We start from the raw sequence: 16,903 nt of genomic DNA, 5'->3' as shown, positions 1-16,903 counted from the left end.
CGCAACACACGTCTCCAGCCTGTGGAAACATCAAGTACAAAGGCCCTTCGGCAAAAGGCAATATGGGCAGTGTAACTAAAAGTCCATTATGCTGAGCTCCTATGAACAAAAAAAGAACTCCAGAGATAAGGAACTGGGCCAGAAAAACTGCTTGTGACAAACAGGAGGTTAAACCTTAGCTAGTGATAAATTCTAAATATCCAATTTGTCAGTAAAATCTCATTCTTCTCAGAGCAAATAATCTCATTATAGACCTATTCCCCTAGGATAAGAAGTACAGTTATGTAATAGTTTATTTTTATCCTCACGTTATCACTCACTGCTGGGATCATTCGTAATGACATTCTGGATGGTACCTATAATTTACACTTAATCTGAGTATTAAAACTAATTTGAAAGAGTACAAAGCAAAAGGGAAAATCTGTACTTTATACCCTAAAGAAACAAATGAGCGCCTGACCAGGCAGTGGCGCAGTGGATAGAGCGGACTGGGATGCGGAAGTACCCAGGTTCGAGACCCCGAGGTCGCGCGCGGGCTCATCTGGCTTAAGCAAAGAGCTCGCCAGCTTGGACCCAAGGTCGCTGGCTCCAGCAGGGGGTTACTCGGTCTGCTGAAGGCCCACGGTCAAGGCACATGTGAGAAAGCAATCAATGGGCAACTAAGAAGTCGCAACGCGCAATGAGAAACTGATGATTGATGCTTCTCATCTCTCTCTGTCCCTGTCTATCTCTGCCTCTGTAAAAAATAAAAAAATTTAAAAAAAAAAGAAACAAATGAGCATTAAAGAGTTACCATTCAACAATAATATACTGAAATAATCCCTATGATGTCCCACAGAATTCCCACCTAAACATTAAGATACAACTAAGCATACTAAATCTCTGCAACTAGGTGAGACTAATGGTTTTCCAACACTAACAAAAATATTATTGCAGTACTCTGCACCAAAAAGCAAAAGATCAGGATGGAAGACAAAGGAAAGGGAAAAAAATTTAGCCCCATCAGGGATCTATTCATAGTACCCTGCTTCTAATTGTTTAGTTTAGGTAAACCTAAAGAATAGGCAATATTTTAACCACCCTCCCTCCAGAAAGAAGCTTTTTTGAGAAGGCAACCAAGTCGTTTGGCTTCAATTGTACCCCCCTAAAAAAAGCAACCACTGAGGAGATCAAAACCAGTCTCATTACCAAAGGGTCAAGCACCCACTGGAACTGGCAAGGTGTAGACCCCAGGCCACAACATCAACATCTCGCCTGCCCCCTGCAAACACAAGGAGCCCCTTGCACAAAGTGGTCATGCTCTGAATGACTCAGAAAACTTTCAAACAATTTTTGGTTCCTGTAGATCCTTTATAACAACGTATTTAGCATCCAAAGAGAACTATCTCATCCACATTTCAGAAGGGTCCTCAGTTCTTCCCAAAACACTTTGTAAATAAGCCTTTAGCGACCTCCCTCCACAGACTCTTCAGACTCTTCGAAACATCAAGCAGGAAGGACTTCCTATCATCCTATGGAAGGTGCAATATCAACGTGCCACAGTTCCCAAACTAGTTTTCTCAAAACTGGTTTTTCTAAAAGAGATATTCAGAAGAAACAGGGTGCCATAGTTCCATAAATGGAGAAAAGGGCAGGGTGGTTTTTTCACTGTTCAAGCGCTTTCCTCAATTGCAGGATTTCTCCGAGCCATGGATTATGACAGCCCTCAAGAGAGGGGCACTGTGTACAGCATTTCCCACATATATCTGACTACAAACGAGGGGGAAAGATCACCGCTGACACAGCAGTAATGTTCCATTGAGAAAGGCTGGCATTCACTGTACAAGGAAGCTGGCCTTCTGAAAATGATTCCAATGATCCCATTCCCACATTGAATTATTCTATATACAAAGAAAAGAATAACAAGATCTTACTCCAAGTTACCATACTATAATTTACATCTAAAGGAGTTAATGTATTCTGTTCCCTTCTCATGATCTAGAACTAAATAAGTCCATAGCAAGCAAGCATTTTGTGGTAACTCTATAACAAGACAGTTTTTGGTGACTAGGAAATTTTTATTGTCCAACATCTAAGTCTAAACCAAAGACACTGACAGTATGGGAATCTACACATTATTAAATCTATACAGCAGAGGCCTAATTTCTCTACAACCTCAACTTTGATAATTTTACATTACATAATCTTCTAAGTTCACCACCAACCAAGAAATTGTCATTGTGAATACAAGTTTATCTGTATAAGTTCTAATATTGATCATTTCAAAATTCAATTTCTGTATGGCAGGTGACGGGTGGGGATCAGGTACTGTATGAGGAGTTCAGAACAATTCCAGTACTCCTCAGTAACACAATGGTACTGGGTTAATGACACAACAATCTTTTCTTCTCCTTTTCCTGGAAAAACATCAAACTGGGAGGCTTTTATTTTTTTTTTATTTTTTTTTTATTTTTATTTATTCATTTGAGAGGAGGAAGGGGAGGAAAGGGGGAGGAGCAGGAAGCATCAACTCCCATATGTGCCTTGACCAGGCAGGCCCTTGGCGTTTCCAGGTCAACGCTTTATCCACTGTGCCACCACAGGTCAGGCCCTGGGAGGCTTTTAATGTTAATTTCAGTTCCTATGAAATTCAGATCATTCCTCAGAACTATTAAGAAATGCCAACAAAATGATTTTTAGATAGTTTAACTGACTTCTGTAAGAAAAGTTTTTTAAGAGAACAAGAGACACAGGAAGGGAGAGAGATGAGAAGCATCAACTGTTGCAACACCTTAGTTGTTCATTGATTGCTTCTTATATGTGCCTTGATGGGGTGGGGGTGGGGCCTCCAGCTGAGCCAGTGACCCCTTGCACAAGCCAGCAACATTGGGCTTCAAGCCAGCTCCTCTGGGTCATGTCTATGATCCCACACTCAAGCCAGCGACCCTATGCTCAAGCCACTGGGCCCCCACTCAAACCCAAGACCTCAGGGTTTTGAACCTGGGTCCCCAGTGTCCCAGGTCGATGCTCTATCCACTATGCCACCACCTGGTCAGGCAAGACAAGTATTTTAATACACACAATACATCAAATGAAAAACAAAGGTTTTGCTGGTGGTCAACAGGTTCCGAATCACTTGTCTCCCTGCATCTCACCTGAAAATAGATCTGTCCTTTCTCTGAACAGTGCTATAAACCTCAGTCCACTAAATGAACATAGTACATTTTCTGAAAAACAAAGAAGGTTACTTGGTTTCATCTATTAGCACTGATCAGAGAGCCCGAACTTAACTCTTTAGAAAACAAGCTCCCAGTCACTATTGTAGATAAACAATGTAAAATTTCCTGTTCCCAAGCTTCTTAAGGTTTACTCCTCCCACCAGAGGCACTACATGCTAGTCTGTGTGAGAGGTCAGAAGATGAAACTGCTGTGCAGAGGATGAAGGGGAGCAGCAGCCTGAGAAACACGGGAGAGGTGACAAGTGCACAGGCCAGGGCAGAAGACCATGTTGAGGCAGATACAGCAAAAGGTGAGGAAATCTGCCTGGTCCATGGCGGCGCAGTGGATAGAGCATCAACCTGGAACACTGAGGTCGCCGGTTCTAAACCCTGGGCTTGCTGGATCGAGGCACATACAAGAAACAATCAACAAACAACTAAACTGAAGCAACTATGAGATACTTCTTGCTACCAACACCCCCAGCCCTCTCTCCTCTCTCTGCAAAAGCATTAAAATAAAGTTGTTGTTTTTTTAATTTTAAAAAGTAAGTAAATCCAACTGGCCCAAAGTGCGTAAATGCGCTCACAACCTTGAATCTGTCCACGTACGCTACCTTCTACCCTCTGAGCACCGTGCCTGCCTCGACAGGTGAAAACGCACCTGAATGACGGTGTTTCCCCTCCACAAACACTGTAAAGACCCAAATGTAATGCCCCTCACCTCCTGGTCTGTAGATGACATCATCCTCAGTGATGTAAGATGTTATCTCGCCAGTGTCTGTCCTTTCATAACGAGATTTTTTTTTCGGTGGCTTCTTTTTGTTCTTCTTCGTGGACTCCTCAGTGGTGGCACTATTGTTGTCATTGTCCTCATCTTCACTGTGATCACTCTCAGCATAATTTTTGGCTCCTCCTTCCAAGGTACAGCTCCGGCGTGGCCTTGAGTTCTCACTCTCTCTTGCTTTGTCTCTTTTCTCTCTTTCTCGGTCCCGGTCTCGGTCCCGGTCCTTCTCTTTGTCTTTGTCCTTGTCTTTGTCAGCGGTCATGATTCGCCACGTGCCTTCTTCTGTCCTCTCACGGCTAGGCCTCCGTGAAAGGTAGACAGTAAGCCTGGGCTTCAGTCTTCTGAATTTCTTACTCAATTCCAGGGAAAATCTAACCACTCCAACAACCCCAACGTTTCAAAAATGCTAGAAGAAAAAAAGAAATTGGTTTTACTTTCTCATTTCCTCACATTTATTTCCTGAAATAATGTCTGTTGAATGAAACTCTTACTCATGCTTCAGCCCTAAAAACTTCTCACAAGCCATTAAAAGAAAAAAAGGTACAAGTGATTTTAGAAATTTAATTATACACAGCTTTGGCCTCAGCTAGCATCTGGTTTGGGATTTTCAACAACAATAATGAAAAATGTCTGAATGCATAATATGAACTACACTTTCTGTACACCCATTGTTTTCTTCTTTTTAAGGAAAAGGTGTACATTGGTAGACAACATATAATGGGTACAATTATACAAAAAGCACTTCAGAGCCCTTAAATCAATTTAAAAGGGAAAGAATCTATTGAAAAAATTATTTCCACCAAAAAAAATAATAATTTGCACAGCCTTGGAAAACGTCTCAGATGTCTCACTGTTACTATCTTCTGAAGACTCTAGCCATTTCTCTAAATCTCCACAGCTCTTCCCAACAATAAATATGAGTGGCCCAAACAAAAGTGACAACTCCAAAGCAAGATTCTTTTTGCCTTCGATTATAATTGTTCTTATCTTCTAAGTCTACTATTCTCCTTATTTTCTAAGAAAAATGACTTCTCTAAAGATATGTTATCTCTACCTTAACCAAATAGAACAGCTTTCTATCTTTAGGGAATAATAGCTGGTTTTAACATTCTTCCAAATGTTCACTATTAATAGCTTCCCTAATAAACTCCTCCCTAGCACTAAACCCAACAAGTGTGAAGTTAAGAGTTTAAAATGAGAAGAGTGAATACCAAACTCCAACTCAACACAACTCTAATAAAAATTTCACAGGAAGGAGAAAACTGCTTATAAGTCAGTTTTGGAACACACATACTACTATTCATTTATCTTTTGCAATTCTCTAACATCTTCTCCAATCTCATCTAATAGGTTCAACAATCTGTACCGAATACTATCAATGTGTCAGGTGTTAGCAACTGAAGATACAGTGAGGGAAAACTACAGTCCTTGCCCTCAGTGCTCTAATGGAAAAAGAGAGAACAAAGTGATCTATGAGAACCACCTGTTTTTCATGTTACTATGGCCAGATAATAACATATGTAAACAACTAAAAGATTGGTCCTTTTTCCTTTGACAACAAACAACAAATTAGTTTGCAATTATGCCTCAGAAGCAGAGGGAATTCTAATTGGTCATAGCAAACCATAAAAATTATCATATACATACTTTCTCCAAAGCTCAGAGGTCAAACAGGATACCAGAAAAAGACTTCCCCTTTACACTTTAAATGCCCTTAGGCATTCAGGAAAACAAAAACTGTTCATAACAACCTTTGGGAGACAGACCAATGAAGAAGCAATAATGCTGATAACCTAACCAAACTCAGAAAGATGAAAGGATACAGCACAAACCGAGATTACTTCCTTCTATACAGGAAATATGCTTTCAGATAGGATTTCAATTTTCTAAACATATTTCAAGAAAATGGAAAATTATTCTAGTGCCTACAAAACTTCTGCCTAGATGAATCATCTGTTAAACAGACAGTAATAAACTCCCAAGTCCCTGTAAGCCACTGGTATTAGCAACTGAAAATACAAAAGAGACATATTACTTTCTCCATCAGGCTTAAGCATAGAGCATGAACAAGCCAATCATGCAAGAAAGAAAACTATCGGCTGACACAGTTGTTAAAACATCCCTCTGGCACTAAAAACGTACCCAGGTCCGCAGAGAGCCAAAGAGAGCAAGCAGCTTAGACTGATAACCTCTCGGGCAGAACAGACAGACTTCTGATAAATTTAAGAAAAAAAAGATCCTTCTCCCTAGGGTAAACAAGATAATTGCTCCAGAAAATTGTGTAAGAATATTGTTTTAGCACCCCAAAAGGAAGAAATAAGTCCAAACTGTGCATTCAACACTAATCCCTAAAAAAATCATATACTGTTTCTATTTACAAAGAAATCAGAGTTGTTTCTGCCAAGAGTGTACAAGAAAGAAAAATTCAACAATAGAGAAGACATGAACAAAATGTCTGTGTGTGTCCCAACTTTCAGATAACTAAGATCACTGATAAGCCAAAGCAAAAGTCAACGCAACTACCATTTACATTTTACTCTATGTAATTCAGTGGGGTTATAACGATTTTTCTCTCTGCATTTCCTATAGAATTATAATTTTTCTGGGCCTCATTATCTAATGACCAAGATACAATATTAATGTGATATTTGAGAAAAGGGATCCAGGAGAAAACAGATGGCACTGAAAAGGGTAGTTTTCACTTCAATTTACTAGAAATGACCTACAAAGTAGACAATACAGTAACATCTTTTTAACAACAAGGAGTTTACAGATCCTTGCCATAATCCCATTGGATCCTTTCTCTCAACAAGTCACCATGCCCACTTCGCAGACCACAGGAGGAAAGCTAAAGGGGTCAACTGCACATAGCCACACAGCCAATGATTCTAAGCCGATTCTTCCAAAGGTGAACACCATCTGACTTGATTCCAACCTGCTGCTCAGATTATAATCTATGATGGCATAGTCACCATCTCTTCGGAGGTGCCAACTTCTCCCACACTGATAATTTGGACAGATTTAAGGAAATACATTCACTTTACCCTCTACGCCCAAAAGACAACAGTATTTTCCAGTAAGAAAGTCAAAAATATTGAACTATCTCTGTAGATCCACAGTTCAAACCAGTTAAACAGGAAACAGAGTATGAGCTACTTTAATTAACAATTAAAGGAAGAGCTAATCCAGAACACGTTTAGGAGACATTAATTGAATTGTCTACAATTGAATGTCTACTGTGTGCTAGTTACTGCTCTAAGTGTAAGGGAAACAACAGAGAACCAGAGACAAACTTCCCTGCCCTGTGGAGCTGATTTCTGGGCAGGGAAGAAAGACCATGACAAAAGGATAATGGTGTGCACTTAAAGCCTTAGATAGGTTCTTGGACCTCTGGCAAAACGCATGTAACAAAACCAATTTTTCCACAGGCTAACTGATATAAATGAGTTAAGTTTCTACAGAATCTCATCAACACTCTAATAAAATAACACTGAATGGAAGGACTTTATTCAAGGTCTCTATCTCCCCACACACACACACAAGTGCACATGTGCACACATAAAAGTAGATGTATAGTTGTTTGTATGAAAAATACAATTAATAAATAATAATACAACAATAAACTGTCTTGTGTACTCACCACTGGGCATATATATTACATGACAAGATCTTAAATGGAGAAATCAACAGAAACAGGGAGTGTGGGAGGACTGCAATGTTAAGTGATGGTCAGGGAACCATTCACTGAGATGGCTTTGCCCCTGAGTAAGAGAAACAGAGTAGTCGCTATCAGAATATGTGAAGGGAGACTATTCTAGCAGAAGGAAAAGCAGGTGCAAATGTCCAGAGGCAGGAGCTAGCCAGGCACACTCAAGACAAAGGAGGCTAGAGGGGCTGGAGTGGCACCAGAGGAGGGAGAGCAGTCAGAGATGAGTTCACACAGGTAAAGGAGAGTCTCTGGCCTTTATTTACTCAAGTGTCATGAAGTGACTAGAATGATACTTCAGCCACTTCAGGGATCCGAGTATCAGAGAAAGACATGGCCTGCCTTCTGTTTAAGATGACTCTGGCTGTTGAACAACAACCTGAAGGGATGCAGTGTGAAGACTAGTGAAGGAGGAGGCTCATGTGAATAACCCAGGTAAAAGGTGATAGTAGCCGGGATGGGCCAGGTGGTAGCAGGAGAGAAGGAGAGACATCTTATTTTCTAATTTCTTCTCTTTTTTTTTTTTTTTTCTTATTTTTTTTTTCTTTTTTCATTTTTCTGAAGCTGGAAACAGGGAGAGACAGTCAGACAGACTCCCGCATGCGCCCGACCGGGATCCACCGGCACGCCCACCAGGGGCGGTGCTCTGCCCCCCAGGGGGCGATGCTCTGCCCATCCTGGGCGTCGCCATATTGCGACCAGAGCCACTCTAGCGCCTGAGGCAGAGGCCACAGAGCCATGCCCAGCGCCCGGGCCATCTCTGCTCCAATGGAGCCCTGGCTGCGGGAGGGGAAGAGAGAGACAGAGAGGAAAGCGCGGCGGAGGGGTGGAGAAGCAAATGGGCGCTTCTCCTGTGTGCCCTGGCCGGGAATCGAACCCGGGTCCTCCGCACGCTAGGCCGACGCTCTACCGCTGAGCCAACCGGCCAGGGCTTATTTTCTAATTTCTAATATGAGTTAAACAGCATGTGCAGGCAAACTGGGAGGTGCGTTGTGAACAAAGACATGAAGAATGACTCCACACAGTTTGCCATGAGCAACTGACCGGATGAGGCTGACTTCCGAGTTTGGGAAAGGGATGAGGAACTCAGGTATAAACATGTTAATTTTGAGAAGCCAGTAAAACCACATAAAGACTTTTATTTAAGTAGGCAGAGGTCCAGGCTATAAATAAACATTTAGTTTTCAATTCGGTTAAATGAGACTGAGTGAGATCACAAAGGGAGTAAGTGTAAATAGTTTTTCCGATACAAATTTTAAAATCCCTTTACAGCACTTTCCACAAATGTAATTTCACAATCATTTTTTTTATTTGATTAACATCTGTCTCTACCTCCAATCTAGAAGCTCCATGAGGGGTTGACCCTTGGCTGTTTCTGCCCTCGCTTGTATTTGAAGATCCTAACTCACTGCCTGGCACAGAAACATGATATGAATTACTTCCTCCTGCTCTCCCTCTCACATATAAGCTAGATCAATCAAGAGGGCATTATGAGAAGACTTTTATTTGGGCAAGAAAATATTTCGTGAGTAAATAACTGAGATGGTACTTGAGCTGGCTCATGAACCATGACCAGGATAAGTAGGAGCAAAAAGAAGAAAATAGTCCAGGTGCAACAAAGTTCCGTTAAAAAAAAAAAGTGTTCGATTAAATCGCTGTCATTGATGCTAGCTACAGGGAAAAACCAGTAGGAAATATGCTTAACCCTTTGAGTAGTTTGAACGCTCATGTACGTCCTCATGCCTCCTGACAATCGAGTGCAATCGTACAAAACTTTTTATTTTAAAAATATGTAAGGCAACATTAAAAAAAGCCAACTGTATGTTCTTCTTGTTTCCATAAATTGGTTATCAAACAAACATGACTTTAAGTTAATAAAACTGGAACTGGAACTAATTTCATTTTTTGAAAAAAAAACTCACTCCCGGGGGTCAGCGAGCAAGAAAAAAATCACGATTCAAAGAGTTAAGTGGAAAGGAGGAACCCCTAAAATAATAAAGCAGCTAACACTCACTGAGCACTAAATGAATGCTAAGTACTTTACACGTGCTAATCATTTAATATTCACTATAACAAGAGTGACAAAGTAACTTGTCCAAACTGGGACACATCTGAGCATTAAAAACATTAATAATTATTCAGAAAAACATATGTAAACTAGATCATATGATCATCCTAACTATACCTTTATCAGAAGGTACTGTTGTTAGGTCCATTTTCCCAATGTAAAAGCAAGCACGAAGAGGTGGAGCACACAGACCACAATAACACGTCTATGTGTTAGGCCTAGGATTACGAACCCAGGCCACTGACTCCGGGAGCTTATACTCTTAACCACAAGTCTATGCTGTCTTAAATTACATGGCCTTAAAAACCAAGTTATCGCCCTGGCTGGTTGGCTCAGTGGTAGAGCGTCGGCCTGGCGTGTGGAAGTCCTGGGTTCAATTCCCGGCCAGGGCACACAGGAGAAGTGCCCATCTGCTTCTCCACCCCTCCCCTTCTCCTTCCTCTTTGTCTCTCTCTTCCCCTCCCGCAGCCAAGGCTCCATTGGAGCAAAGATGGCCCGGGCACTGGGGATGGCTCTGTGGCCTCTGCCTCAGGCGCTAGAATGGCTCTGGTCGCAACAGAGCAACGCCCTGGATGGGCAGAGCATCGCCCCCTGGTGGACATGCTGGGTGGATCCCGGTCAGAGAGTCTGTCTGACTGCCTCCCCGTTTCCAGCTTCGGAAAAATACAAAAAACAAACAAACAAACAAAAAAAACCCAGGTTATCCAATATAGAACGCTAAGCAAACAGGGTGTCATTGTAGGCTTTTGAGATGAAAACAGCATTTTGGAAACATTCATTTTGTCTGACAAGAGGTATTTTCCATCTAGAATTGTTAGTGGCATCCAAACAAGCTTGCTTTCAAATCCACTATGTCTGAAAGCCAAAATCAAGAAGGAACCTAAGCACCACAAGAATTTATACCTTTGCCATTTCTGCATTTTAGTGTATCTCAATAACCGTTTTAGCACTTTCTTTTAGGAACAAAATGAGATAGTCCAAGCGCGGAAGCCTAAATGAGCCACCCCTCCACTAGGCCCAGCCTCCAGAGGCAGCTGAAGCCAGAAAGAGGCCCACTGAGCTATGTAACGGCTTTCAAGGGGAAATCTGTTTTGTTTCCTGTTGCCTTTCATTCCCACATCCTGGGAAAGAAAATGTAATGACTTTAGCTCTGGAAAGGGTAACGTCACTCTAACACTTATACTCACTGGATAAGAAATGGGCATTCTCAGAAACCGCACCCTGATGCAGAGAATGCAACAAAATGACCAGAGAATCATCAATGAGGCTTCAAGGTAACCCTGAAATGCAGGGTCAGCAGATCGTAAGCCCATTCAGAGGGAGGACTGGGTTGTATCTGAAACCTCTGCAGTACTGAGAATCAATCTTCCGTGTCAAGATAAACAGGTTGTGAAGTTTTCCCACCTGACCAAATCCAGCCGCATATAAGTAAATGGCTATGTGCATTAAAAACCAAGTTATCCAATATAGTACGCTAAGCAAACAGGGTGTCACTGTAGGCTTCCAACAATTCTTTACATTTGGAGTAAGAGAATATTTAAACTCAACCAATCCTGAGTTTATATACTCATTCGTGGAACACATCTTATTGAAAATACCTAAGCCTGACCAGGCAGTGGCGCAGTGGATAGAGCATCAGACTGGTATGTGGAAGACCCAGGTTCAAAACTCCAAGGTCACCAGCTTGAACCCAGGCTCACCAGCTCAAGCTTGAGGTCGCTGGCTTGAGCATGGGATCACGGACATGACCCCATAATCGCTAGCATAAGTTCAAGGTTGCTGGATTGAGCAAGGGGCCACTAGCTCTGCTATAGCCCCCCTCCCCGTCAAGGCACATATGAGAAAGCAATCAATGAACAAGTAAGGTGCCACAAGGAAGAAATTGATGCTTCTCATCTCTCTCCCTTCCTGTGTGTCCCTCTGTCAAAAAAATAAGTAAATAAGAAAAAAGAAAAAAGAAAGTATCTAAATAATTGAAATAGAATAAACTAGTCAAATTCAGAGAGTACCCATTGTGGTATCAAAACAGAAGCACAGAGTGAACATCCCTTAATCAGAAGTGGGTGTGATGCTTAGAGTAGCATTTCCTCAACTCCTTGAGATATTTTGGGGCAAAACTGAGAGAACTGAGATCGGTGGACTATGACAAATAATTTCTTGCATAAAGACATAGTAACAAAACACAGGACCTGCAAAAGGTGAGGAAAAGTATCCAGAACTCTAGGTTACAATTAACTCAAAATTAAATAACTAATAATATATCATCTTTTTCTTTGAAGTAGAAGGAATTATCAAAGATGAGATGCCCAAGGAGGTTTAAAAAAAAAAAATACAGCCTGACCTGTGGTGGTGCAGTGGATAAAGCGTTGACCTGGAACACTGAGGTCACCGGTTCAAAACCCTGGGCTTGCCTGGTCAAGGCATATATGGGAGTTGATGCTTCCTGCTCCTCCCCCCTTTCTCTCTCTCTCTCTCTCTCTCTCTCTCATTCTAACTCTCTCTCCTCTCTAAAATAAATAAATAAATAAAAATTAAAAAAAAAATACAAAGTCCTCTGTCTTTAAAGAACACACACTCATTCATACAAGCAATTGCTTTCCTATACTGTTAAATGTGAAGTTTCTGCCAATCACAGTATTTTTTACTCTTGGCACTGTTAGAGTCGTGTTTCTTCTACTCAGTCGATGAAGAAAACCAGGGTTTCTCAACAACGGCACGATGAACATTTTGGGCCAGATCTTTGGGGACCGGGGTGGGTGTCCTCTCCTGTATGTCATCAGTGTTCTCCCCTCATGTAAATTTAGTAGCTCAACCCACTGCTCCCATCAGGACAACGAAATATATCTCCAACTACTGCCACATAGCCCCTGCAGAGCAAAGTTGCTCACAGCTGAGAACCAAAATCGTCTATCACAGAGATTTCAAAGGGTTAAGAATCTGTGTGTGTATTCAAAATTATGCTTGACCAATATGAAATCCATAAAGCTAACACCATTACAAAAATAATACAGCATATTCTTTGTTCTCTGAAATAAACGGGACTTATTCAAAAACACTATCTGAAATAATAATTACAGATGTGTGAAGCTGAATTTGGAAAAGAGATGTAAATATCCTAAAAATCTTCATATTTCCTGGCAAGCCCTAAAGGTAATATTACTCACTGGTGACCTGCTCTGGTCACTGGGCCAACTAGATGCTTCTGTGATTACAAAACTAAAGAGAGAACCTGGTGTCCACAATGCCAAGTATAAGGGAAGCTAAAAGCCTATGTAGGACCTATGTAGGAACCAAACCCTTCAAATGAAAGGGGAAAGAACACCTCATCTCACTTCCCAAAGCATTTCCGTAAACAGAAAACCAAGAGTAGAGAAAGGAAATATAAAAACCACCCAGATAAATAAAAGATGGCATGTCCACACAATAGAACATTTCCTTTCAAAAAGAAAGTACTGGTATATGTTACAACCTGGATGAAACTGGAAAACATGCTATGTGAAAAAAGCCAGTAAAAAAAAAAAAAAGCCACATATTGTATGATCTCATTTATATAAATATCCAAAAAAGGCAAATCCACAGAGACAGAAATAAAGCAAATTAGTGGTTGCCTGGGGATAAGGGAGGTGGTGGCTGGGAAGTGACTGCTATTAGTTATGGGGTTTCTTTGGGGGATAATAAAAATGTTCTAGAATTGATGGTGGTAGCAGTTGCACATATCTGTGAATATACTAAAATCCATAAAAGTCTTTAAATGTGTAAATTACTGATATGTAAATTATATTTCAATAATGCTATTAAATACACACAGAAACAGCAACACTGCAAACTACTAAGAAAAAGTTCAAACTTTGCTACAGCTAAAAAAAATATGCATCTGGCTATAAAGTTCACAAGGACAAGCTCTACCTTTGCCATTGAGAAAAACCACCTCTTAAAGTTGTAAAAAGCATAGTTAATTAATCACAGAGAAGTTTTATCCCAACCTTCTTTGAACCACACTAATCTAATTGCAGGAATACATGGTCAGGCTTTACTACCTCTGCACACATTCAAAAGTAGGTAAGCTGGACAGTTTCTTTCAGTTTGCAGAGCTACAATATTAAAGTAATTTAAAACCATGACACATAAGCTCTTAGCATTTGATAAATGGAAATGACAAGACTGACTTTTATACTTCATACATATATGAAAAACCAAAAGCATTCATAATACACTTCTAATCCATGGGTACAAATTATATCAAGGGAAAAACAGAACCATAAAACTCACTGCAGGCCTGACCTGTGGTGGCGCAGTGGATAAAGCGTCAACCTGGAAATGCTGAGGTTGCCGGTTCAAAACCCTGGGCTTGCCTGGTCAAGGCACATATGGGAGTTGATGCTTCCTGTTCCTCCCCTCTTCTATCTCTCTCTCTCCCCCCACTCTATAATGAATAAATAAAATCTTTAAAAAAAAAAGAAAAAAAAACTCACTGCAGCAGTCCTCTTAAAAACACTTAAAAATCTTGAGTCTTAGATGAAAAGGAAAAGTAGCTCTAACTAAAAGCAGAAATCTAAATAAGCTAAACTCAATTTGCCATTTTCTATGTCTGAGCTATTCTAATCGGGTGCAACCAAATGTATTACCCTGCCACCTTTGCAAACCTGATGCCATTCATTCAAAGAGAAAAGCAAAAGAACCATTAAAACTACTCAATTCCAGATGCAACTAGTGAGTGACCAGGGAGAGTAGAGTATGAAGATTCCCAGGGCCTGGACCGTAAAACTTAAATGTTATAGCTGTAACACTGATCATCAAATATCAATGTGCAGAGCAGAGTCCCTGTTGATTCCTCCATTAATTCAGCAAATGTTTACTGAGCACTTACTAGGTGCCAAGCACTACCCTAGGAACTATAAATATTGAATACATACATGACCAGAATACACACAATCTCTGACATTACAGGTTAGTAGGGGAGGCAGCAGATAATAAGTAAATATATAGTGTATTAACTGGTGATAAGTGCCATGGAGAAAAATTAAGCTGGGCAAAGGGGATAAAGGGGTTGTTAGTTTACTTAAGATAATCACTGATAGGGGATCATCTAAAGGAAGTAAGGGAGAAAATTATATGATGATTTTCAGGGAAAGCATTCCAGAAAGAAAAGTAAAGTACAAAAGCCTAAGACATAAGCATCCCTGGCATTTCCAAACAGCAGAAAGCTGAAGCAGTGATGGCAAAGAAGAAAGAGATAAGGAAAGAGTGGTGGTGGTGGTGGTGTACTGAAATAAGAGCCATTGTAGGGGTTTCAATAGAGAATTAAGACAAGACTCCCTCTCACTGCTATGTGGTTAGAAAACGACCGAGTCAGGCAAGGTAGTGGCTATGCAGTGCTAACAAGTAGTCAGACTGCGGACTGGTTCCACAAACAGAACCATCAGAGTCTGTTTGTCAGATTGTGACCACCTGTGAGACAAAGAGGAGTGTCAGATCAGAGGCTGAGAGCTGGGCCTGAGCAACTGAAAGAGCAGAGCTGTCACTTACTGACATGAAGGGGAGAGGAAAACTGGGAATCCTGCATGTTAAGGCTGAGATGTCTAGCGGATACCCAAGATGAGATACCTGTATGGGTTAAGAGGCCAGAAAACTGGGCTCTATAGAGATACAAATCTAGACATCCTCACCATACAAATACCACCAGCAACCATGAGACTAGAAGGTATCAGACAGAACAAGTGGGGACGAAACAGTCAAGGTGGCAGGAGAATACTTTGAAGCAAATAAGGTATTATGGACAGTTAACTACAAGTGAAGCCGCTTGAAGAGGGAGTAAAGTCTGTACCAGAACTGTATCCAGAAAATCCTGGGATGAAAATATAGTATTTTATTCACAGAGAAGCCCTCTACATGTGTAACAGTTTCCTACAGACAAATTCCATATTAATGATGTTACCAAATGCTGCATTTAATAAAATCCAGGCTGCTTCAGTCTTGGCTGGATTCCAATCTGGGAAGACACAAATGATAGAAACACAGACACCACCACCCCCCCACTTCCAAACCTCCCCTGTTTCAAAAGGAAATATACCAGCTGTCCAAATAAATACTTCGGGGTGGTTAAGATAATTCAAAAGAGTCTTACCTTGCAAATTAATAAAGAGAATAATTGGATTTTTAAAGTAGCTTTCCTAATCTAATGGACAAAATGAACTAAGAAGCAAAATAGAGGCAAACTCAGAAAAGCGTCGGCTGATACTGGGGGGAGGGGCCTGAGGGACTGAACAAAAACAGAAACTCAAGAGACATGGACAACAGTGTGGTGACTGCTGGGAGTGGGCCAGTGGGGGAGGGTAGAGCGAGGATAAATGGTGATGGACAGAGACTTGAACTGGGGTGGGGAACACACAATAATACAGCATACAGATGCTGTCTTGTAGACTTGTGCACCTGAAACCTGTAAAATTTTATTAACCCGAGTTGTCCCAATAAATTCAAAAGGGGCGGGAGGAGGATAAATAAATAATGAAAAAATAAAAACACTGTATTCTCCCCCTCCTTAGAGAACTCTTTAAATTGCATACTTCTTAAATACTTACAATGGTTTTTTGCCCTGTTGTCACAATTAATTGCTGTTATCTATTCCTCTGTTACAAAGTAAAAAAGAATAAAAACAGCTTTTCTAAGTAACATTTTTGAGGCCTTAAATTGAACACAGTTTCGATTCCCGGCCAGGGCACACAGGAGAAGCGCCCATTTGCTTCTCCACCCCTCCGCCGTGCTTTCCTCTCTCTCTCTTCCCCTCCCGCAGCCAAGGCTCCATTGGAGCAGAGATGGCCCGGGCGCTGGGCATGGCTCTGTGGCCTCTGCCTCAGGCGCTAGAGTGGCTCTGGTCGCAATATGGCGACGCCCAGGATGGGCAGAGCATCGCCCCCTGGGGGGCAGAGCACCGCCCCTGGTGGGCGTGCCGGGTGGATCCCGGTCGGGCGCATGCGGGAGTCTGTCTGACTGTCTCTCCCTGTTTCCAGCTTCAGAAAAATGAAAAAAAATAAAAAAATACAAAAAAAAAAAAAAATTGAACACAGTAAGGTCTACATGAAAGGAGATGGGGGGAGTGAGGGAGACTAAGTACATGAATTCAAAACAAAAGCTGGCAGTTGGCTCAGTGG

At 41.2% G+C, this 16,903-nt stretch overlaps 1 protein-coding gene across 4 annotated transcripts in view; it reads right to left on the bottom strand.

The window, feature by feature from the left end:
* Positions 1-16,903, bottom strand: part of RERE (arginine-glutamic acid dipeptide repeats) — a 433,372-nt gene that overhangs the window by 263,184 nt on the left and 153,285 nt on the right. For all 4 annotated transcript variants that reach the window (XM_066270541.1, XM_066270544.1, XM_066270542.1 and 1 more), the window contains exon 2: positions 3,919-4,387. In XM_066270541.1, the coding sequence (XP_066126638.1) occupies positions 3,919-4,243 (325 nt within the window). In that variant the 5' untranslated portion in view covers positions 4,244-4,387. The remainder of the gene's footprint in view (positions 1-3,918; positions 4,388-16,903) is intronic.

The sequence above is a fragment of the Saccopteryx bilineata genome, chromosome 3 (genome assembly GCF_036850765.1).
Source record: "Saccopteryx bilineata isolate mSacBil1 chromosome 3, mSacBil1_pri_phased_curated, whole genome shotgun sequence".
NCBI lineage: Eukaryota > Metazoa > Chordata > Mammalia > Chiroptera > Emballonuridae > Saccopteryx > Saccopteryx bilineata.
This window is presented reverse-complemented; position numbering and strand designations above follow the sequence as displayed.